Below are 23,303 nucleotides of genomic sequence, written 5' to 3'. Positions count from 1 at the left end.
AATGTCTGAAGAGGACTCGGAAAGCATGGCCACTGACTCCCAGACAGAGGATAGTGGCGAGCTGCCTGTCATCCAACTGTGCGGACTGGTGGAGGAACTCAGGTACCCGCACTGTGGGCCTCTGCGGACTCAGCTGCAGCCTGCAGACCACCCAGTCTACACCGAGCCCCGCGGGGACACAGCCCACTAGGGTGGGGAAAGAACTTCTTTGCCTGATTATTCTTACTTCTTGTCTACTGAGCTGACAAGCCACTGATGGAGCCAGGACAAGGGAGTCAAGTGACCTTGCAAAGGCCAGAGAGGATTTGGCGAAGCTATAGCTTTGACCAGAGAGAATTTGGCGAAGCTATAGCTCTGGCCTGATGTCTATCTAGTGCCTGGCAGCCGCTCTCTTGGTCTGCATCAAGTGGCCTCCTAAGTCCTTTTCCAAAGTGATAAATTCCAAATGATAAGGCTAATAGGGAAACTGGGTGGAAACGAAATGATTTGATTGAGATGGAGACATGAGGAATGATTGGCCTGGTGTTCTGTATTTTCCACAGCCTGTTTTCTACCTACCACAGCAAGTTAACTGGATGAGAAGATTGCATGGTGTAGTTGAGGTTCTGTGTACAATATATTGGTATTAGACAGTATCCTGTTTCTGGCAGCTTGAATAGATATTGCTTCTGCCATCTATAAATAGTTTACACCAGAATCGAGGGATTATTACTAATAGCTACCATTTTGAGTATCTATCATATGCCACAGCCATACATATGATGCAGTAGTTCTAGGAAGTACACACTTTCTGAAGTTTTCTTCCCTAAGGTCATGCAGCAGAGATTCAGACCCAGGGACCCATGGAGGGCTCCCCTGAAAATACAATAGGTGCCGAAAAGGCAAGATGTCTTGATTTTCCTTTCTTTTCCATTAGGCTTCTGTACTAATCTCAAATTCAGAAATTAGCTTAACAGTACACCTATGCCTCAATGCCACGGTCTCTTCTGCATACGTGCATACAGATAGATTGGGAAAGTTTTAGGACTAGAGATGTTGCTCTCTGATTGGTTCAATCCCAGTACTACACACACACACACACACACACACACACACACACACACACACACACAAAGTTGGCATGGTGGCTCACACCTTTAGTCCCAGCACCACTAATGAGGCAGGTGAATTTCTGTGAATTCAAGGTCAGACTGGTCTACATAACACAAGTTCCAGGTTAGCCAGGGCTACACAGTGATGCCTTGTATCTTAGTTTCTTTTCTATTGCTGTGACAAAGCACTATGACCAAGTTAACTTATAAAAGAAAGCATTTAGTTTAGGGACTCATGGTTCCAGAGGGTTAGAGTTCATGATGATCATGGTGGGCAGTGTGGAAGCAGGCAGGCAGGCATGGTGCTGGAGCGGTAGCTGAAAGCTTACATCTGATCCACAAGCACAGGGCAGAGTGCATGCTGTAACTAGGAAGGGCATGGGCTTTTGAATCTCAAAGTTCACCACCAATGACACACCTCCTCCATCAGGGTCACACCTCCCAATCCTTCCCAAACAGTTCTACCAGCTGGAAACCAGTCATTCAAATACCTGAGCCTAATGGGATAATTCTCATTCAGACCACCATACCCTGTCTCCAAACAAATAAACATTAAAGGCAAGTTTTACACATGAGAAGTAGTTATAAAGGTCATAATCTTGGCATGTACAAGTTAAGGTGGATATGGTATCTCTTGTTGTTTAAAAACCACAGTTTAAAGACTTCTTCTGTTTGTGATCAATAATGTCCAGTGGAATTTCTAATCTGTTGGATGCTGCTAGTGAAAGAGCAGAGATGCATAAGCCACCATCTGAAGATAGTGGACGGGTATAGATAGCTTCAAGGAAGTAGTTATTCGGGAGTAATTTTGCAATTGACTTAGGTGATGTCTGAGGATGGGACCAGGAACAACAGTCATCAGTAGGACACCAGCACTCTGAATATTGTGGCTTGTTAGACACAATAACCAAGAGATCCACTCTAGCAGCAGTACATGAAGCTCTTCCCAGATCACTGCACTCCTTGCCACTACCCTTAAAGAAAGGTGATGTTATTATACCCATTATAGGTGAGTGAAGAAGCTGCATGTCTGATAGAAGGCCATGTGTGACCAACAATATACTAAATACTGATTGCTTGGGTGCTAGTCATAGAATTCATTTAGGTGCCCTCTATCTTACAGCTATGGAAACTCTGCTCTCAGAACAGAAACAGAGATGTTTGAGAAATATTACTCTAAACTGGAACCCAGGGACCACCGAGTGCCACGGTTATCAGAAATTAAAATATCAGCAGCAGAGTTTTCACAGGTATACAATGAAAGGTGAAAACTGTTTTGTCCTGTTTGCCTCAATCAATGCAAATAGTGTTGGTGTATCTGCCTTTGGTGTGCTTTCTTGGGTCAAATAGGATTTTCTGTCTGTTCTGCTTTGTGATTATCCCATCCCTTCTAGTTCCTTTCAAGAGAGGGAATCCCATTCACCTAGTAGCTGATTCTTCCAGAATACTTTAGTTTATCCAGAAGAACTCCTTGAAGGCTAGTATGGTAGTACTAACCTGTAATCCTGGCACTTGAGAAACGAAGGAAGGAAGGTTACAGAGTTTTAGGTAAGCCTAGACTACATATAAGATCTTGTCTCAAAACAAACAAAAACCCAACACTTGCCTAATAAATACAGAGCCCTGGGTTCAAACCATTTCACTGAAAAAAGAAATCCCCTTAAATGGGGAACTCAGTTTACAAGTTTTGTCCAAACCGGGTATGATTTCACATGACTTGTTATAATATGGCACAGTGTAGGACCTTGGTGGATTTCATGGCAGGGGACAAACGGGCCACCAGGCAGAACTTATATGAAAAGGAAGTTTTATTAGAAAGGGAAGAGAGTGGAGAAAGTGAAGGGAGGAGGGGGAGAGACAGAGTTGATTGGGCTTATTTACAGAGCACGGGGATCCCAAAGAAGCTGCCCTGTAAAGTCCTAATCCAGTATGCACAGTGCCTTCCCCATAGCTTCATAGGGGCAGCCCCCTTGCCCAGTCCTGCCCGGGCTATATACTCTCACCCCTTCTGGAGACCTCATGCAATTAAGGCAAAATTGCCTACGAGTGGCTGGAAGGAGTGGCCAAAAATTCAGGTGAGGGTCCAGTGATCTTGCCTGCTTCCTCCATGAGGGAATGTCAACAGTCCACAGGCATGATTGTGATGGACTCTCCAAAGTGCATACAGCTGTTCTCCTGGAGATGGTAACAGTTTAGCTCAGAGGATAATGTGTTACAGTACTAGTCTGTGGCATTTCTACCTTTGTAATAGTTCCCATATATTTCAACTCACTGTCAAGCATAAGCCTTGTGATATTCAGTGCAGGGCTTCAGGATGACTTGGGAAATGTCTCAGGCCTAATGCCCACGTCCTTTCACCATGTCTGCTCCCTGGCTCCCTCCAGGGCCCCTTCTAGTAGGTCTCAGAGCTCATTTTGATGACTGTCTGGGGCTGCTTTATCGCCAATTTCTCTTTGACCCTGATTTGGTTTTGCTTGGGTTACAGTTTCGAAGTAGGCGTAAATCCAAGACCCGCTCAGGTCTGGACCGTTCAGCAGGCCTCACTGTAGACCAAAAGCTTGAACTTGTACAGAAGGAGCTGGAAGACACAAAAGATGAAATACGGCACATGCGGGCTAATGCAGAACGGGACCTGCAGCATCATGAGGTACCACCTGCTTCCTGGGCTGCACCTCTCCACCTGTGCTGTGTCTGTAGCCTGCTGGTCCTCGAGAAAGAGACAAATGAAGGATTTACCTCTACAGAACTTATCAGTAGTTCTCTCTCTCTCTCCCTCCTCCCTTTCTCTCTCTCCTTCCCTCCCTCCCTCCCTCTCTCCCTCTCTCTCCCTCCTCTCTCTCTTTCTCCTTCCCTCCCTCCCTCCCTCCCTCCCTCTCTCTCTCTCTCTGTGTGTACAATAATCTTTAAACTTGCTTCAATATAAAATATCAAAAATACTCCAGCATAAAGAACTGTTATCACCAACAACACCTAGATATGACACTCATTGGCATAAGACCACTCTGGTTCCCCTTTCCACATGGGAATGCTAGGAAGTGAACTCTAGATGTATTGTCTACTGAAAGTATTTTAATCATCTGTCTCTAGAATATGGTTCCTTTTTAAAAGCATAGCCATGAGTTGGGGAGATGGCTCAGCAGTTAAGAGCAGTTGTTTCTTTTGCAGAGGACCAGGATTCAATTCCCAGCACCACATGGTGGCTCATAACCATCTTTAACTCCAGTCCCTGGAGATATGATGCTCTCTCTGACCTTCAAGGGTACCAGGCACATATGTGGTCTACATACATACATGCAAGCCAAGCTATCAAAACATAAAAATAATAAAATAAATAAATCTTCAACCTCCACCCCATAACTGCAATAACTATGCAGGCCCTCAAGTTTTTCAGTAATTATTTAATAACACAAGGAGTTTAAGGTTTAAGTGAGTGGATTAGGTGCCAGTGCCCAAGTCACCCGTGGATACCACATGCATAGTCTTGGACACGACTTCTGAATTCCAACACAGCCTCCCCCATTCAATCCAATCAAATCAGCCTTCCAGTGAAGAAGAAATCCTATTCATTTAGTTTCCTGTGGGATGAAGTTATAAGCTTATGGATGAAAAAGAAATACTCCTTAGCACAGGACTTGGTATGGCCTTGAAGGAGGATGCCCTTTGTTTCAGGTCAGGCCCAGGAGGAGCAACACAGGTAAGAAGAAAGTTGCAAGAACATCATGTAGGTACAAGCTTGGCAAACTCCCATGGGGGTCCAGTTTGGAAATCAGGTCAAGTAGGGTAATTAGGCTGGAGAATTAGGCAGAGGGTTTATCAAACCTCTGTGTCTTAGAAAGTTGGATCCCACTGAGGATAATGGAGCAGAAAAACAACAGGATAAAAGCAGCGTGTAAAGGGCCTGGTGCTCCCGCATGGGAAGACGAGAGTCTGGGGAGACCCACGGAAGATGCTATTTCCTGTTAGCAAACCAGGAACGACTGGACTAGCATGATTTACTGTGCCTTCTCACATCATCCCCTGAAAGAAAGAGAGAGAGAGAGAGAGAGAGAGAGAGAGAGAGAGAGAGAGAGAGAGAGAGAGAGTGAGTGAGAGAAAGAAAGGGAGAAAGGAAGAAAGAAAGAGAGCAAGGAATATTCATTTGTATCTTTTCTTCAAGTTACACACACAAGAGTGCTTTGTCACCTCACTTACTAATTCGTCTTCTCTCTAGATTTAATTTGTGTCTCGTGTTTTGCACTGGCGTTTTGGTAGTATTGTGTTATTTTGAGACAGGGTCTCACTCTGTAGACTAGGCTGGCCTCACACTCATGGCAATCCTCTTCCCTCATCCCCTCAAGTGCTTGGATCACAGGTGTGTACCACCACACCCAGATTTTCTGAATCTTTTATATGTCGGGACTATTAATGGATAAATAATACTCCCAATATGGAAATAGTGACAGAGACAATTGATCTTGTTGGCTTGCCAGATCCTGTGGATTTTTTTTTAAACTTCCAAGGCATGTTTTAAAACAATAGTTGTCATATACTCAGTTTTGTACTTAAAGATGTCTTTCTAAGCCCCAAAAGAAACAGCTGCACTGAGACAGAGGCAGTGGTATTTAGGTGTTCTTAGAGGATGCGCTGTGGAGGTTTTCTGGAAACCATTCTCTCTTGGCTGACCCTTCCAGGCTATCATTGAGGAAGCTGAAATTCGATGGACTGAAGTTCAGAGAGCAGTGCATGACTTTGAAAAAGATATTCTGAAAACCATATCCAAGAAGAAAGGAAGCATTCTGGCCACTCAGAAAGTGATGAAGTACATCGAGGATATGAACCGCCGGAGGGTGAGTTGCTGGCAGAGCTTGCAATTAAAGAATCGATTCTTTTTTTGTTGTTGTTGTTTTTGTTTGTTTGTTTTGTTTTGTTTTTTGAGACAGGGTTTCTCTGTAACAGTCCTGGCTGTCTTGGAACTTGTTTTGTAGACCAGGCTGGCCTCAAATTCACAGAGATCCACCTATCTCTGTCTCCCTAGTAATGGGATTAAGGTATGCATAATTTTTAATCCCAGCACTCAGGAGGCAGAGGTGGGGGGGGGGAATCTCTGTGAATTTGAGGCCAGCCTGGTCTACATAGCAAGTTCCAGGACAGTCAGGACTATGCAGAGAGACCCAGTCTCAAAACAAAACAACTAATTCTTAGGGCAATTACACAGAAATGACCCACGTCCTGCAGCCTCTGCCATAATAACCACTGCTGTCATTACTCTGCTTCCCTGACAAGGCAGCGATGCCCATGCCATGATAAACCACTCTAGGGATGGCTTCAGGGAACAACATCTGCTTAATCTCACGTGATCAACCACTTATGTAGTGGAAGCCTGCTGACTATGATTGGTGTGATTGGTGTGACTGGTGTAATTGGTTAGCACATCACCTTGGATTGGATAGTGAGTGCTCACACCACCAGGGTCTCTATGCCAAAGAAGACTCATCAGCAGGCCAGCTACCACCAGAAGTCAGTGTTCTGACTTCAGGAGCAGGTTGTGCCTTGTTTCTTATTTACAAGAGCAGTGTGCCAGGTAGGCTGACCACCAGGGTATGCCTGCATTTTCTCCCACATGTATAAAATAGTTTTTAAGTCTCCAAGTGTGTGTGCATATCTAAATAAAAAATATGTTGTATGGCTTTTCTTTTGTGTGTGTGTGTTTTGTCTAGCTTTATTTATATGTACCATGTGCATGGCCTGGTGCTTGTGTAGGCAAAAAGAGGGTATCAGATCTCCTGCAACTGGAATTATGAGTGGTTGTGAGTCTCCATCTGGGTGCTGGGAATCAAACTCAGGTCCTCTAGAAGAGCAGTACTCTTAAGTGTGGAGCCATCTCTCCAACCCCCACAACCTCCCAAACATGTGTTTTTAATATATGTTTATAAAAGGATAAAACAACCAACTAGCCAGAATGTGTAGTTGTAGTATATCATATTGTTTCTTCCTGTTTGTTATCTGTTTTGAGATCTGTGTATTACCTTGAGAAAGGTGAGAACCAGACAGGTTACTGAATAGGGTGAGACAAGTCGCTCTCCAGAGCTTTTTATCTCCTTCTTATGAAGAGATAGACCCAGACAGACATGAGAAAGGAAGGGGAACTGGGTGAGAAGAGTATGCTTTAATTGCAGAGATTTTGGGTGGCATGTTAAGCTTTGGACACTGGGGTCAGTTGAGCAGAGTTCTTAACCCTACACCGCTATGAATGATAAAAATGTGTACCCTATGGGGCTGGAGAGATGGCTCAGTGGTTAAGAACACTGACTGGGTTCAATTCCCAACACCCACATGGCAGCTCACAACTGTCTGTAACTCTAGTTCCAGGGCATCTGATACCTTCACTCCAATGCACATAAAATAAAAGTTAAATAAATTATTTAAAACAAAACACCAAGAAGATTATATTATCAGTAAAGTCTCCTGCAGTAGCACCACACCCAAACAATGCCAAATGCAAATGTACTGTGACATGGCAGGGAGCCAACCAAGTTTCCTCTTCATCTTGGCTTCTAGTGAAATGGCATCTCAGTACCTGTTTGGACAGAATTAAGAGAGCTGAAAACAAATGACTGAACGGTAGGGCGCAAGGTCCAGTTTGTAGTCCTGGATTTATTGTTCAGAGTAACAGGGGTATAGATAAATATTTGATTGAAATGTGCTTTTTTTTTTTTTTAGGATAGTATGAAGGATAAATTATGTTTGAAAAATGTTTCTCTCAAAGTTCAGAAGAAAAAGATGCTTTTACAATTGAGACAGGTATGTTGGTTTTTTTCTTTCATTTTTGGGGGGAGGAGTTTTAAGAAAGGGTTTCTCTGTGTAACCCTGGCTGTCCTGGAACTCACTCTGTGTACCAGGCTAGCCTCGAACTCACAGAGATCCGCCTACCTTTGCCTCCCAAGTGCTGGGATTAGAGGTAGTGCCATCACTGCCCGGCCTCCTATCATTTTTAAAAGGTAGCTTGAGTACTATCCCTGCCCATCAGCCCACCCACCCCTGATAAATATTCCTGTCCTAGTCACTGGGATTTTTGAACAGGTTATTTTACACAGTAGAAGAAATTTGCAGTTGTTACTGATTTAGAGATCTTAAGAAGGGGAGATGTCCTAGCTTCATTTCTGTTGCTATGATAAAATATTCTGATAAATAGAAACAGCGTAGAAAGGATATTTTTCAGCTTACAGTTCCAGGTTACGGTCCATCATCACGGAGAAGTCAAGGTGGCAGGGTCTTGAAACAGCTCATCCCATCACATCCACAGTCAAGAGCAGAGAATTGAAAGCATTCATGCTTGCTTACTTGTTTGTGCTCAGCTGGATTTCTGCACTCTTAACACAGTTCAGAACGCCCTGCCTAGGGCATGGTGCTGCCCACAGTGGGCTGGATCTTCCTTTGTCAATTAGCTTAAGACTCCCCGACAGGCCAGCCAATGTAAACAAACCCTAGTTGAGACACTCTTCCCAAGTGATTCTAAGTTGTGTCAATTGGACAATTAAAGCTAACACATACTGATGATCTTGGGTTACCTGACTGCACCTAACACGACTTCCCTCCTTATGAGAGAAAGGAAAGAGGGTGGGAGGAAATATAATCAGCAGGGGTCATGAGCCAAGGAATACAGGCAACTTCCAGAAGCTGGAAAGAAAAAAGGGGATGCTCTCATTGAGAGTCCCCAGAAGGAAGGGTTGGTAGCCCTCTTAGCATTATGATTTTAGCCCCAAAGATAGTCAGACCTTCAGCCTCCAGAATGGGGACGAAATACCCCTGCATGGTTTTAAGCCAGTAGGTTTGTAGCAATTTGTAGCAGCAAGCAGAAGAAATCAAGATAACTACTGGGCAGGCAAATTCGGGGCTTTCAGTAGACAGAACTGGCTTGCATTTGAGATTCTTATGACGGGGCTTTTTGAGGGATGTGGCTGAGTGGCATCATTTCACTGTGCAGCAGTGTTTCAATAGATGACTTCAAGGGCTCCCAATTAAAGGCAGGAAGGCTGGTGTGGCTCAAGGATTCTGGAACATGGTCTGTGGCTTTATCATTTCCTTGCCCAGTGTTTTTATCATTTTTTCAAATATGGCCTCTGATAACATGTGCATTAGAGGTAACCATAGATAGTGACATGGGGCTGGAAAAGACAATATTCATGTCAGGCAACTATTGCTTGGTTGACTCAGGATCCAGTGAGACCTCGGTAAGCTGGAGCAGCCCTCACGTGACTAAGAAGAAATGCAAGACTCCCCAAATATCTGCACAGGCACAGGCTTAGGTGCAGAGTCTGTGACAGTCAGCAGGGGTTCAGGTTGTCCTAGAAACCAGACCAAGGAGAGACTGTTCTACTCTTCCTTCTCCATGCAGCCCCACCCACCAATGTGAACTCCACACTTGAAAGAAGCTCAGTGTGGCGATGGCAAGAGGAGGAAAGGTGGCTGGCTGTGCTTAGGGCTGCCATGGAAAGGAAGAGGCGATGAGAGCTAGAAGGAACACTGCTCAGGGGCTGCCTGCAGATGGTGAGCTCCTGGTCTCCAGGGCTTCCTGTAGGCTCAGGCACCATGACGAGGGCGCCTTGAAGTAAGAGTATGTGGATAACCTTCAACTTATATGTCATTGCTGCACAGAGATGAATGGCATGTGAGCCAAATCCCTAAGCATACAGGCTAATGGAGAGGAGCATAGTGTACCTCTGTGTAAAGGGGACAGAGATACAAGAGCCTAGAGCTACCTTGCCAGAGGTTCAGTGGCCAGTGGGGTTGCAGAAAACAGGCTATGCAGTGTTGCTAGGTGAGTGGTATCTGGAGTTAAGGTGGCATTTGGGAGGGAGCGGCAACCCCGGAGCTTAATACAGCTCAGGAGATGGTAGAGGGAGGAAGGAAGTACAGCAACTCCCAAGCTGGCTTGTTGCTACAAACAAGAGGACATGGGCCTGGACAGGAAGTAGGGGCACAGTTTAGAGGGGCACCTTATAAAAACAAGAGGAATTTATGGGCAGCATTTTGTGGGTTTCAGGCTTAGAAGTTGAATTTTTTTATTTGCTTTTTAGATGAAGCTTCACCACATAGCTTACTATGATTTCAATCTTGAAGTCCACTTGCCTGAGCCTGGGATTACAGGGTGGTGCCACCAAGCCCAGATTTTTTTTTTTTTTTTTTAAAAAATCACTTTTAAATGGCATGCCTTTAATTTGTCCTCATAGCTTTGCCAAAGTACCACTTCCTCTGTGGGCAGTCTCCTTCAGCCTGGCCTGGTCCTAGGACTTCTGTGTGCTGGGTCCCTCCCTTTTTCAGTATACTGCTGTGCCACCATCTTTGGTTTTTGCGTGGTGTGTATGTTCCTTGAGTCTGGAGGCCTTGTGTTAACTAAAATAGGCAGCCCTAGTACCTACGGCCATGCCAGTGCCCAGAATGTCTCAGTGAATGGTGGTAGATCTCCGAAATCCCGCCAGATCGAGGGACAGGAGCTTAAACTAATAGTCACACCTGACCTTGCCTCTGTTCTTTGTGAACCACAGAAGGAGGAGGTGGGCGAGGCCCTGCATGATGTTGACTTTCAGCAGCTGAAAATCGAGAATGCTCAGTTTTTAGAGACGATTGAAGCAAGAAATCAAGAACTGATCCAGCTGAAGCTGGCCTCTGGGAACACCCTGCAGATCCTCAACACCTACAAAGTAAGCCTCAAGCCCCCAGGGCCAGGCACCCTGCCAGGCTTCCTACATCCACCTGCCCTACCTCAGGGAGGTCCCTGTGCACACAAGTGGGTGGGTCACCCAGACTGTAGGTGTTTCCTGTTGCCCCCTGATTTGGTAAAGCCTGGTCTCATAAAATCCCAGAAGGCTCTCACAGTCCTAGCCTTTTCCTTTTAAAAACACATGTCTATGCTCTATTCCTACCCTGGTTGATTGAATTAGGGGGTGAGGGCCATGGATCTGGCCTTGTTTTGAATTCCCTGGGCAATTTTTATATACAGGGTTTGAAAGTGGGGCTCCATTTAATTGAGGGATGCATTGAGCTCTTTACTTAAAACAGTCTCAGTCATAAATCAGAAAACTGCTAAATTATTTATCATCTGAATGTAATACTTTGGGGCGACAGAAGAGGCACTATTAATAATTAAGCAAGGACTACGTGTATGAATAGGGCCTGTCCCCAGTAGGCCAAGCCATCTGGTCACCCTGTGAGTGATGAAGAATTGCAGTGGCCAGTGAGATGCTCCATCCTGCCATCTAAGAATGTCATTCGCAGAGGAACACATGCGTGTAATTGAATGATGGAGAACACTGTCAAGCCAACTCATAAAAACTGAGCTGTCTTCTATAAAGTCCATATATATATATGTATATATATTCCATAGATATATATCATCTTATTTATACATATATAAATTTATATATATAATATATAATATATATATATATATATCTCACATCCTATTATTTCCAGTGTGTACATGTGTGCTTGTGAGCAAGTATGCCATGGCACACTTGTGGAGATCAGAGGACAGCTTACAAGATTCAGCTCTTGCCTACCATGTGGGTTGTCAGGCATGATGGCAAACATGTCTATTTGCAGAGCCATCTTACCAACCCTATTCGAAAATATTGCACTCAGTTATTATGCTTTTACTTTCACCAGTAAAACTCTTGTAGGATTCTGGAGATATTTCTCTTGTTAGTAGAAGTAGCTATATATGTGTAAAATTTTGCCTCTGGTCATGCAAAGGTGAAAATACTTACTATCTGGTCCTTCACAGAACGAGTTTGCTGGCCTTTGGCCTTGTTCCTGGGACGGTGGTGACTGTAGCCTAGATAGCTTATATGTAGGCTTCATTTGACCCAAAAAATGTGATTAACAATGTGAATTTGTAACTAGGCATGGTAATGTGTCTGTAATTTCTACACTTGGGGATAGGGGTGGGAAGGGAGACCTTGTCTCCAAACAAACAAAACCTCTCAAAAATCCTCCACAAAAAAGGGAAAACAGTGAATGTATTACACCAGACTTATATCTGCTCAACATTTTTCCTTACACATAAAAAAAAAAAAAATAAAGCAAAGATGCAGAGTTTTTGTTAAGAGTCAAGTCATAAATTAAGAGCCAGTGGGGACTGCCAGCCCAGTGTGTCCAGTCAGTCTTCTTCATCCTACACAGAGCATGAAGAGCTACTGAGCCAGCATTCCAAAGTTCACGCATGACTGTCCACATCTGGCTTATGCCATCTGAACAGTTACTTCAAGATGAAGCTGGGGAGATAGCTCAGGAGTTAAGAGCACTGGTTGCTCTTCCAGAGGCCCTGAGTTCAATTCCAGCATCCACATATTGCCAGGCAGTGGTAGAGCATGCCTTTAATCCCAGCACTGGAGAGAGGCAGAGGCAGGCGATCTATGTGAGTTCAAGGCCAGCCTGGTCTACAAAGCTACAAAGAGAAACCCTGTCTTGAACCCCACCACCACCCTGCGCAAAAAAAGAAACCAGTTCGGGGTGACTTCCAGTTCTCAATTCCTGGATAGCTACTCTTATCTCATGGAGACAGTTCAGGGGTACGGGGCCTGCCTCAACTTACGAGATTTTGGTGGTGGAGCAGCAGTTTCCATGGTAAAGCTGTCAGGTTTCAGAACTTAGGCTCCATAGGCTAGGTCTATAGTCAGTGTAGAGTGCTGGTGAATGGGAACAGCAGCAGACCAGTCAGAATACTGCCCATGAGCCTGTCGTGTGAGAAGGTGAACAAATGTGGAGGTGAAAAGATGCCCCAAGGGGGCCTGAGGGTGGCCCAAGTAAAGAACTGGGGGAGAAATCATCTTGCTTCTGCTGGCTTCTCCTATGTCTGGATCCTAGGCTCTTGTAGGGGAAATGGAGGCAGAGCAATAGTGACTCGGGGAGTCTGACTCCACTGGGATTGGATGGTGGCTCTACTGGGGGAGTGTCAACGTTTCATCTGGTATAGGTGCTTCAGCAGCCAGAGGCAAGGTCCACAGCTCATGTCTGGAGGTTGCTTGGTATGGTCTGTGCGGGGTGCCCAGCAACAGACAGCAAGGCCTGCCCAGAGCAGGTACTTAGCAAGTAGTGGCTAACCGGCAGCAGTTTGGGTGTGCTTTGGTGGTCATGGGATGGTGAAAGGAGGAGCCATTTGGCACACATATCAAACAACCACATATGAGACCTTGCTGGAAACATTCAGATCAACTCCCCTCTATTGGCAAAAGTAATGATGCCCACACATGCCAAAGACAGGGCCAAATGCTCAGGGCACAGCTCTGAAACCATGCAGGCAAGCATGCGGTCTTCTCTTCTGTGACTTTCCTAAGTGAGCCTGAGTGTGACTGGTGCTGGTGTTTTCTCTGACTCCGTGCCCGCAGGCCTGCCTGGTGAGTCCAGCAGGGAATAAACTTGTGACTGCATTGGTCATGAGTCATCCTTGACTGACTTAAACCACCTGGTGCCCTGAGGAGGACAGAATTTTAAGAAGTCACCAGCCCCACTCACAGGAGTATACCCTATGTAATGCAAATCCAGACTGGAAATTCAATGGCTTATGGCACGGAGTCATTTCTGTGATGTAACTATGTGGCTAAGTTGATACTAAGATAAGGTGACCAGGAGGCCTGATTCATCTCATGAGCAGATTTTCTTTGCAAAAAGAAATCATAGATATGAAGCAAAAGTGAGATTTGGGGGCCAGGAGACTGCATGGGAGGAATCTTAGAAGGCCTCTTAGAACTGAACAAACTGCCAGGAAGAAAACCCCTCAGTGCTATCACTTCAAGGAAATATCTAGCAGCCACTGGGCTTGAGAGGTCCTTGAGACCCAGACGAAAGCCATGGGCATGATCAACTCCTAGATTTCAGTTTGGTGGACCTGTGGGCAAAGGAGGCACTATACCCAGACTACTGCCCTGGGTAGACAGAGACAGGAGTGGAGGTTGCTTTAAGCACAGAATCTGAAGTGCTTTGCTACCCTCGAGAGCTGAGTCTGTCTTTTCTGTAGTGACCTCATTGCCCCTAAGTGTCACTCATGTGGTTTGCATCCCTTGGCCCAACAGAGTGCAGTCCATTCTGTCCTGCCCTGCCCCTCAAAGTTGAGCAAATGTCTTCCCAGACTCTTTTTCCCTCCCTGACCCCATCCCCACATCCCATAGCTGAGCCTCTTAGTCTGGTTTCTTGTCCTCATATAGAGCAGGGAATAGGAAATGAGTAAGGCCTGGAAGGACCAGGAATTCCTGGGTGGCCTAAGGTTCCTCCAGACAGGTGGCTCCAGGCTTCTCTGCCTGTGTTTTGATATTCTGTGGCAATGTCCCTGTATCCTCCCCCTTCTCCACTCTGTGATCTGCTCTTCCAGTTCCTTCCCCGGACACTTTCCTTGCCTTCTCTTCCTTCTTCATAGAGCTAAGTGTGACTTTATCTTTCAATTCTCTGTCCTCATTCCTGTTGCAAGATACCCTCACCCCCAACACACGCTGGCTTCAGTCTACCATGAGTCCACTGGCACAGGTGCAGTCTTGGAATTCTTCTTGCCATGATTTTCAGCATCCCTACCTCCCTTGGCATTGGTTGTGAGTGAACTGCCTGGAGTCAAGGCCTAGAATGTTTCGCTAACCAGTGCCTGGGGTGGGGTGGGTTAGTTCTTGGGGTGTGCCTACTCCTCACCCAGGCGGAGCACATTCCAGCATTTTTGGAGACTTCCCAGCAGGGTAGGGCTCAGGGAGAGGGTTCCAGAGGAGATCAATCCAAGCAACAGGGGCCTGGAGGAACTGAAGGGCAAATTATATCGTGCGCATCCATAAGGCTGTTACTGTAGACTTCACTGACACCAGCAGGCCCAGCTCCTTTATGTAGGGGTGTGTAGTGGAGCTCAGGGGCTGAGGAATCTCACTGCATCTGTTCAAATCCTGGCTTCCTTACTTTTAAGTGGGGAAAGGGTTCAGACCGACCCACCTCCTGTGGGGCTTTCTCTCTCTCTGCACCCTCATGAGGCAGTCGTGATCTGTATCTGTCACACACAATGCTCTGCTCTCTGCTAGCAAGGTGACCGTATCAGTGTAAGATACGTTTCTCGTAGGAACCAGTGGGATAAGAATCTAGTCCTGTTGTTGGACCACTCTGCATCTCCAGCAGATGCCAAGATACCAGGGTCTTCTTCCTTTCTCCAGCCAGCTCTGAGACACCAGATCTGGAAACTTTTGGGAAGGGTGGTTCCCATTTAATAGGAATCTGTGTAGATGGAATGGATGGCCTTGCTTCGTTCCTGTCTCCCCACCCCACAGTTCGGAGAGTTCCTTTCAGCACATACCATTCTGCTGTGTTTCAGAACAAGCTTCATCGGGCAATGGAGATATACAACAGTCTGGACAAGGAGATCTTGCAGAGAAATGAGCTACTTGGGAAAATTGAAAAAGAAACTATACAAGCAGAGGAGGTAGGAGGGCACAGTGTGCTGTTTCTGGTGTTTGCCTTCTTCTGTCCACAAGGATCACTGTCCACCTAGATACCAGATCCTTGGTTGTTAACCTAGAGAAGTTCAGACCACAAAAATCAAAACAGCTCTGAGCCATGAAAGCAAATGCTGGATTTACAGTTTAGTGATTTACTGCGGGGTGAGGTTCCAGGGTCTGCTCACAAAGAAAACAGTCCACAGCACGTGCCAGAGTACAGCCTTCAGAGATCTAAAGCTCTGTGTCTGTGATATTATAAAAAACATAAGGTGTGCTGATGCTGAGACAAAAGGCACGATGTTTTACATAAAGGGTAGAGATAGAAGGGGGAAGGAGAAAGGGAGGGAGGGAGAGAGAGAGTGTACGGAGGGAGGGTATGTTCTGTGAAGCATAACAGTCCTTCAAATGCTCAGCTTGAGCAGACTGTAGCAGAGATGGAAGGACTGTGACCTCTGGCAAGTCAGAGCTCACTTCAAGGCCAACGGTCAGTGTGTGGAAGGATGGGCAGAGTCAGCAGAGCTGCCTACACATCAGCTTCGCATGCCCTGAGCACGGGTAGCTGAATGTCTGGAATTATAGTACGCTAGGGTGTTATTCACAGAGGATTCTTTGGCAATAGTGGAGGAGTGAATCCGTTGGCCTCCTGGGCAGAAGGACTGGCCTCAGTTCACTTCTGCTGACTTCTAGTCTTGATGCATTTTAGTGAGACAGGACTGTTTTTAACACAATAAAATAGAGGCCAGACGCTTACAGTGGTGACTGGATTGGTCAACCTATAACAATGCTTTGTCAGCTTCTGAGCCATCAGCATTGTTAGTGTCATGCTTTTGAGTGGATCTGAAGTTTCTCGAGTATGTGTGACCCAAATCAGCTCACAGTGGCCAGAACACCAAAGGGTTACCACATGAGCTTGTGGTGTCATCCACCTCACGTGCTTGGTAGAGAACCAGCTCCTGCAGAAAGCCCAGCCTCAGGACTGAGTGACAGGCAGCAAAGTGAAGTTGCAGTCTAAGCATTGTGCTTTTCCTTGGATTAGATCGCCATTAAAACGTAAAGTCCTCTTATTGAAGTCCTGATTAACACATTTTCTTTTCTCGTTAACGGTGCTAGGGATTGAACCCAGGGCTTTACACGTGTTATGCAAGGGTTACGCTCCTAGCCAGTCTTAGCTTCTTTTCTTCTGCTGTGATAAAACGCCATGACCAAGGCAACTTATAAAAGGAAACATTTAATTTTTCAGAGAGTTAGAGTCCATGATGGAGGACTAAAGGCACAGTGGCAAAAACAGCTGAGAGTTTATGTCTTGATCCAAAAATGAGAGGAGAGAGAAAGCCTTTTGAAACCTCAAAGCCTGTCCCCAGAGACACATCTCCTCCAATAAGGCCAAACCTCCTAATCTTTAAACCTAATCTTTTCCAAATAGTTTTACTAATAGAGGCCAGGTATTCTAATATATGAGCCTATGGGGCCATTCTCATTCAAACTATCAAACCATTACATGGCCCTGTGTTAAGTCTCATTATGTAGCCCTAGTTGGCCTGGAATTCATATGTTGATCAGCTGGCCTCAAACTCACAGAGATGTGCTTGCCTATGTGTCCTGAGTTCTAAGATTAAAGTGTGTTACTACCTTGCCTCGCCTCTTGTTAACGTGTTTTTATTTTTTGAGACAGTGTTTCTCTGAGTAGTCCTGTCTTGTCCTCTGTAGACCAGACTGGCTGCGAATTCAGGGACCCGCCTGCCTGGGTATTGGGATCAAAGGCATGTGTCACCACTACCCTAGCCTCTCTCTTTGTTTTTAATAGCACACTGAGTCCACTTTGTGCTGACCAGTATATTCCTAGGTTTGGAATCATCCCCTGGAGCTTGGTGAACCCACCAGGAGCTACATTGTTTCTCACTACCCCAGAAGCCATCAGCTATTAACAGCTCCTCAGCCTTGGAGGCTCACCAGCCCCTGCTTTGCAGGCTAGAACAATGACTGACTTGATTTTCTGCAGGTCTTGTGTGGGCAGCCACAGGTCCTGTGAGTTCAGGAATGCAGTTTCCCTATCATGTCCAGCAGTCGTTGTTTTGCCCCGGCCTTCCTAACTTTTGGCTCTTACAATCCTTTTTGCCCCTCTTCCTTGGTGGCCCTGAGCCTTGGGTGTGGAGGTGATGTAGATGTTCCATTTGAGGCTGAGCACTCCATTAACTTCTTTTCTGTACTTTACATCCGGGTTTCCTAAGTGACTTCAAAGGATCGAGTCATCAGACTTTCATTACAAATCTTTTGCCCATTGAACCATCATACGGGCCCTTCTATACATTGTCATCAACACATCACTATTTCTTCATGGCCATCCAGGTTGGTGTGAAGTTGTGTGTCTTATTAAGGTTTTGTTCCCTGATGACTAATGATACAGAGCACTTTTTTCTGCTTGTGGCCACTTGCCTGTTGTTTTGGAGAAATGTGCTGCCATGTCCTTTGCTTCATGTTTTAATTGAGTTTCCTTTAAAAATTGAGTTGTAAGAATTCTCTTATCACATATATCATTTTGACTTATTCTGTGGTACTTCTTTTATGTGCATGAGTATTTTGTCTGCATAATGTCTGTGTGCCATGTACCTGGTGCCCAAAGAAGCTAGAAGAGGGAGTGGGGTCCCCTGGAACATGGCTTTGAGCTGTCATGTGGGTGCTGGGAATTGAACCCAGGTCTTCTGGAACAGCAGCCATCTGTCTAACTTTCTGTTATTTAAAAAAAAAAAACTTTTATTCTTTGTGGATTTCACATCATGCATCTATCTGATCCCACTCATCTCCCCATCCCCTTGCATCTGCCCTCTGCTCTTGCACCCCCCCCCCAAAAAAAAACAATTTAAAAGAAAACTCAAATCCAAGTAAAGCAAAGAACCAAAACCAAAACCAAGAGAAGAATCTCGTTGTGGAAGCCGTAATGTTGCTCTAAGTCACACAATTTACCGGTCAGTCCATCCATCTTTACTAAGTGTTCATTGTTATGAGTCATTGGTCTGGCTCGAGGCCTCCGGATTCTGCTATGCCACCACTGTTAACGGGCTCTCACCGTTCTTTCAACTTCTTAATGTTATTGTTTATAGCACAGGGCTTTACTTTTTTGGTGCTCCACTTCATGTTTTCTTTCATACTGTGTTGTGAGGTTGAAGGCACGAAGAAGCCCTGCCTAGCCAGGCACAGTGAAGATCTCCCCTGCTCTTCTCAAGTTTTACAGCTTGGTTCTCACATCTAAGTTTAAGTATGAGGAGAGGATTCAAGAGTTGATAGAAAAGAAATAAGGTCAGTAGATTCTACGTCTGCTATTGCTGTGTTGTCAGCAGGCACAGCCTTGTCGTGGCCAGTCTGACAACCAGGGATGGTTGCTGTTTCAGCTGAGTTCTCCTTGGTTTTCATCTTCCTGCTAAACAGTCCCAGCTGGTACCCCCACTCAGCTACTAGCCCATGTTAGTTTAGTTACTACCTAGTTTCTCTCTTCCTATCAGCAATTCTGTGAGGCACTGCCTTACATTCTGATTCAATTTTACGCCAGGCCTCTTTCCAGCAAGGTATTTGTCCATCTTTGCAGCTTGCTCTAACCCCAAGGAGGCTCTTCTTTGTCTGCTGGTCAACTGTTTTGTTTGTTGTCATTTGTATTATTGAACCCGGCTAGTTTTATATCAACTTGCTTCAGAGCTGAAGCCCTTTTGGGAGAGAAGACCTTATAACTAAGAAAATGTCCCCACCATCTTGGCCAATGGGTGTCAATAGGCAGTGGTGCATTTTCTTGGTGTATTATTGGTGCGGAAGTGCCCAACTCACTGTGGGCAGTGCCACCCCTGGGCTGCTGGGCCTGGGCACTATAAGAGAGCAGGCAGGAAAGTTAGCTCAGGAGTTAAGAGAAAGTACTGCTCTTAGAGAAGACCTGAGTTTGGTTCCCAGTATCCACATCCAGCCACTTACAACTGCCTGGTACTTCTGCTGCAAATCCAATACCTCTGAGGGTACTGTACTCATATGCACAAACCCATACCCATATACATATAAAAGTAAAATATAAAAGAAGACTAAAGGGAGAAGGAAAGAAATTAAAAACAAGGAAGGAAGCAAGCAGGCTGAGCAAGCCATTAGAAACAACCCAGTAAGCTGTTTCTGCTTAAGTTCCTGCCCTGACTTTCCTGGATGACAGATTAAAAGCTGTAAAATGAAATAAGCTCTTTCTTCTCCTTGTTATTTTTGGTCATGGTGTTTATCACAGAAGTAGAAACTATAAACAGTTCCTCTAAAGTGGCTATCCCAGAGATCTCCGTTGTTTCCTACAAAGTCTTAGGCATGAGCCCTTCATACTCTTTCCCAAATACAGTCAGTCCGTTAGGCAGCCGACCAGAACTTTCAGCAAAACTCCTGCCTTGGATTTAGAAATGAGAACAGTGGATCACCTTCTGTGAAGATGTACAAATGAAACATTCTGTTGTTACTGTAGTCCATGGTCTTCACAGCATGACCCTCAGGGATATAACACATTTTGATACTTCATAATCCTCCTCCTCTTTCTCTTTCAAGACAGGGTCTCACTATGTAGCCTAGGCTATTTGGGGGGGGGAGATCAGGGGGGTGTTCGAGACAGGATTTCTCTGTGTAACAGCCCTGACTGTCCTAGAATTCACTTTGTAGACCAGGCTGGCCTCGAACTCACAGAGATCCTCCTGCCTCTGCCTCCCGAGTGCTGGAACTGCCTGGCATACCTAGGCTATTCTTAAATGCTCAACCCTTCTGCCTCAGCCTACTGAGCTTTGGGACTACAGGTGTAATCTCAGATGTCATGAGAAAATACTCGGTATTCTGTGTCATCATTATCCTGATGAGAAAGCAAATGTACCTAGGTTCTGGGAACGTCCCTAAGTCTAACCACAGTTGCTGCCTGTGATAATCAAGGTGATTACCATCTTCTTCTTGTTTTGCTTATTTGTTTGTTTTGTTTTCTAAGACAGGGTTTATCTGTGTAATAGCTCTGGCTGGCCTCAGTGTCAAAGAGATCTGTCTGTCTCTGCTTCCCAAGTAGTGGGATTAAAGGTGTGTGCCACCACCAACCTGCTTGGATTACCACCTTCTTAAAATATGTTAATAGTAATTTTTTTTATTAGTTTTCATCACAGTGAATCAAAATACTGCTTGTCAAATTGGAAACTAGAAAACCCAGGACCTAGAGAGCTTGTTAGAGTTCAGACTGACAAGATGGGTCTGGGGTTGCCAGGTCTGCATTTCTAACCAGGTCTCAGTGCCAGACATGTAAGGGATCCAAAGGTGGTCCTCGGTGAGGAGGGTTCAACACCACATGTTGACCTATGACATGATACCTTTTCATTTAGAAGTACCACGGAGTAGTTTGCCTCAAAACTGTATGTGCCCGGGGGCTGGAGGGATGGCTCATTGGTTAAGTGTACTGGCTGTTCTTTCAAAGGTCCTGAGTTCAATTCCCAGCAACCGCATGGTAGTTTGCAACCATCTGTAATGAAATCTGGTGCCCTCTTCTGGCATGCAGGCAGAACACTGTATACATAATAAATAAGTCTTTAAAAAGAAAAAAAAATGTATGTACCCAAGGATGAATTAAAATGCCAATTCCTCCTGCATCCACCTCCCAAGTGCTAGGATTATATATGTACTTACTGTCACTGAGCTATGTGCTTAAAATGGTTAAAACAGAAAATTTTGTTATGTGTTTTTTACAATACAGGAAGGCAGGAAAGTGAATCAAGACTGGTGAAATCAAAGTGTGTATAAATATATAATCTCACACACAAAAGCACCTTAAGAAATCTAAACAAGAGAAGGCATAGTCCTCAGTAAAGGGGAGAAAGAAAACAGAGAAGGAAAAGAAAGGGATAAAAAGTCTAGTCTCTAGTATTTCTGAACTAGACAGAAGCATCACATTTGCTAGAAAAATCCAGCATCTTGAGAGGTCCCCACCCTTTGCAACCATCATCCTCAGTTTTGGAACTGTACTAAGATGTGGGGATGGAGTAGGAGCTCTCAGAATTTCATGGACTGATGGGTCCTTCCCAACAGGACAGAGCCAAAGCCTATACCTTGAACAATAAGCTACGGAAGCAACTGGCAGAATTCCGGGCTCCCCAGGTAATGATGTACGTCAAGGAGAAGATCTTGAATGGGGATCTGGAGAAGACCATCAAGATGTGGGAGAGGAAGGTGGAGATCGCAGAGGTGAGCCTCTTATCCCCAGTGTAAGATCGCCAGGTATCTCAAGTCATCAACATGTTTCTTCAGGAATGTGTTTAGTGGGCTGAGATGATAGGGATGTTGGACATGTTGTGTTCATGAGAAATCTCTGCAGTTGTTTAAACTGTTCAGCCAAAATGAACGAACACTGGAATTTTTTTTTTCTAAGTTCCCACTTTTTTTGAGACATGGTTTCTCTGTGTAGTCCTAGCTGAGTTGGAACTCAACTCTGTAGACCAGGCTGACCTTGAACTCAGAGATCCATCTGCCTCTGCCTCCTGAATGCTGAGATTAAAGATGTGCACCACCATCATAAGCTCCCACTTTCAGTGATTAAGGATAGTGTGCTTTAGGGTCAGGGAGAGATTCTTGCCACACAAGTGTATTTATTGCTTGTTTCCACAATGAATTCTAGAATCTTGTGAATCCCTCCATACCATGGGTATTTAGTAACTGCTGCTTCTTATATGGAGAACACAGTGTTTAAGAAAATGAGAAGCCACACACATGGTTGTGTACACCTTTAGTCCCAATACTTGGAGGCAGAGGCAGGCCAATCTGTGTTTGAGGCCAGGTCTCTATAGAGAGTTTCAAGCTACTCGAAACTACATAGGGAGGCCCTATTTCAGAGAGATGGGTGGGGGGAGATAATGGATTTTAATGGCTCTCAGAATCCAAGTCCATGATTTACATGGTTGCTATAGGGCTCTGTGTTTATATCTAAGCCTGTAGACTTGAAATCGGTGGTATGCACCTAGATCTCATGGTAGCCTTCACACTTAGGGTGCCATTAGTGCAGCTTAAAAACCACATGAGCTGCTGGGGAAACAAGGATCTTTCTACATCTAGAACCCAGTTCCATTTTCCTGAACTAGTCACTTGGTGACAGGGAGGACATGAGGGCCCTAACTTGGCATATATCATACCTGGAACTGAGCAGAGAATTCAGCAGGGACATGTACCATCTCAATTCTTTGGACAAAAACACACTCTTTAAAACAATTTTTTTTTGGGTGGGGGAGGGAGACCGGGTCCCATGTATCCCAGTCTATTCTTCAGCTTAATACGTAGCTGAGGATAGCCTTGAACTACTGATCTCCTTCCCTCACCTCCTAAGTTCACCACCATTTCAATGTATATAGGGAGTTGTGGATCAGACCCAGGGCTGTGAGCATGCCAGGCATGCACTATACCAACAGAGCTACATCCCCAGCCCTAGCGAGATCCTTAGAGTATCCATTGCTCTATGATGATGTCTGCCTGCAGGGTGAACCACAGGACTGTAGCCTCTCATGGGGACATCTGCATAGTCGCCGTTTATAGATGGCAGTGGCCTACAGCACAGGTGCACACTGTTTTTCCCAAGTAATCTTCTCCCCTCTCCCCCTTTTGTTTTGTAGATGTCTTTAAAGGGCTATCGAAAAGCCTGGAATAAAATGAAAACATCAGATGAGCAGCTACAGACAATCAGGCCCCCTGGGAAATAGCCAGGAGCAGCTCATACATAGCATGTAGACTGAGAAATGACCTATTAAAGTACTCT

The 23,303-nt window shown here is 45.2% G+C and overlaps 1 protein-coding gene across 2 annotated transcripts; it reads left to right on the top strand.

Moving 5' to 3' along the window:
• Positions 1-23,296, top strand: Ccdc113 (coiled-coil domain containing 113). Of its 2 annotated transcripts, XM_051201923.1 has the most exons (9): positions 1-102; positions 2,215-2,341; positions 3,577-3,738; positions 5,762-5,917; positions 7,791-7,871; positions 10,616-10,771; positions 15,406-15,513; positions 21,590-21,745; positions 23,161-23,296. In XM_051201923.1, exons 1-9 carry the CDS (start codon positions 2-4, stop codon positions 23,245-23,247), a joined length of 1,134 nt encoding a protein of 377 aa, XP_051057880.1. In that variant the 5' UTR covers position 1; the 3' UTR covers positions 23,248-23,296. The 2 variants fall into 2 exon arrangements, with proteins under 2 accessions (XP_051057880.1, XP_051057882.1); XM_051201925.1 differs by lacking the exon at positions 3,577-3,738.
• The last annotated feature ends 7 nt before the right edge of the window (positions 23,297-23,303 follow it).

This window comes from Phodopus roborovskii, unplaced genomic scaffold, assembly GCF_943737965.1.
Source record: "Phodopus roborovskii unplaced genomic scaffold, PHOROB, whole genome shotgun sequence".
In the NCBI taxonomy this organism is placed as follows: Eukaryota; Metazoa; Chordata; class Mammalia; order Rodentia; family Cricetidae; genus Phodopus; species Phodopus roborovskii.
Note: the sequence above shows the minus strand (reverse complement) of the source record. Positions and strands in the feature narration are given on the sequence as shown.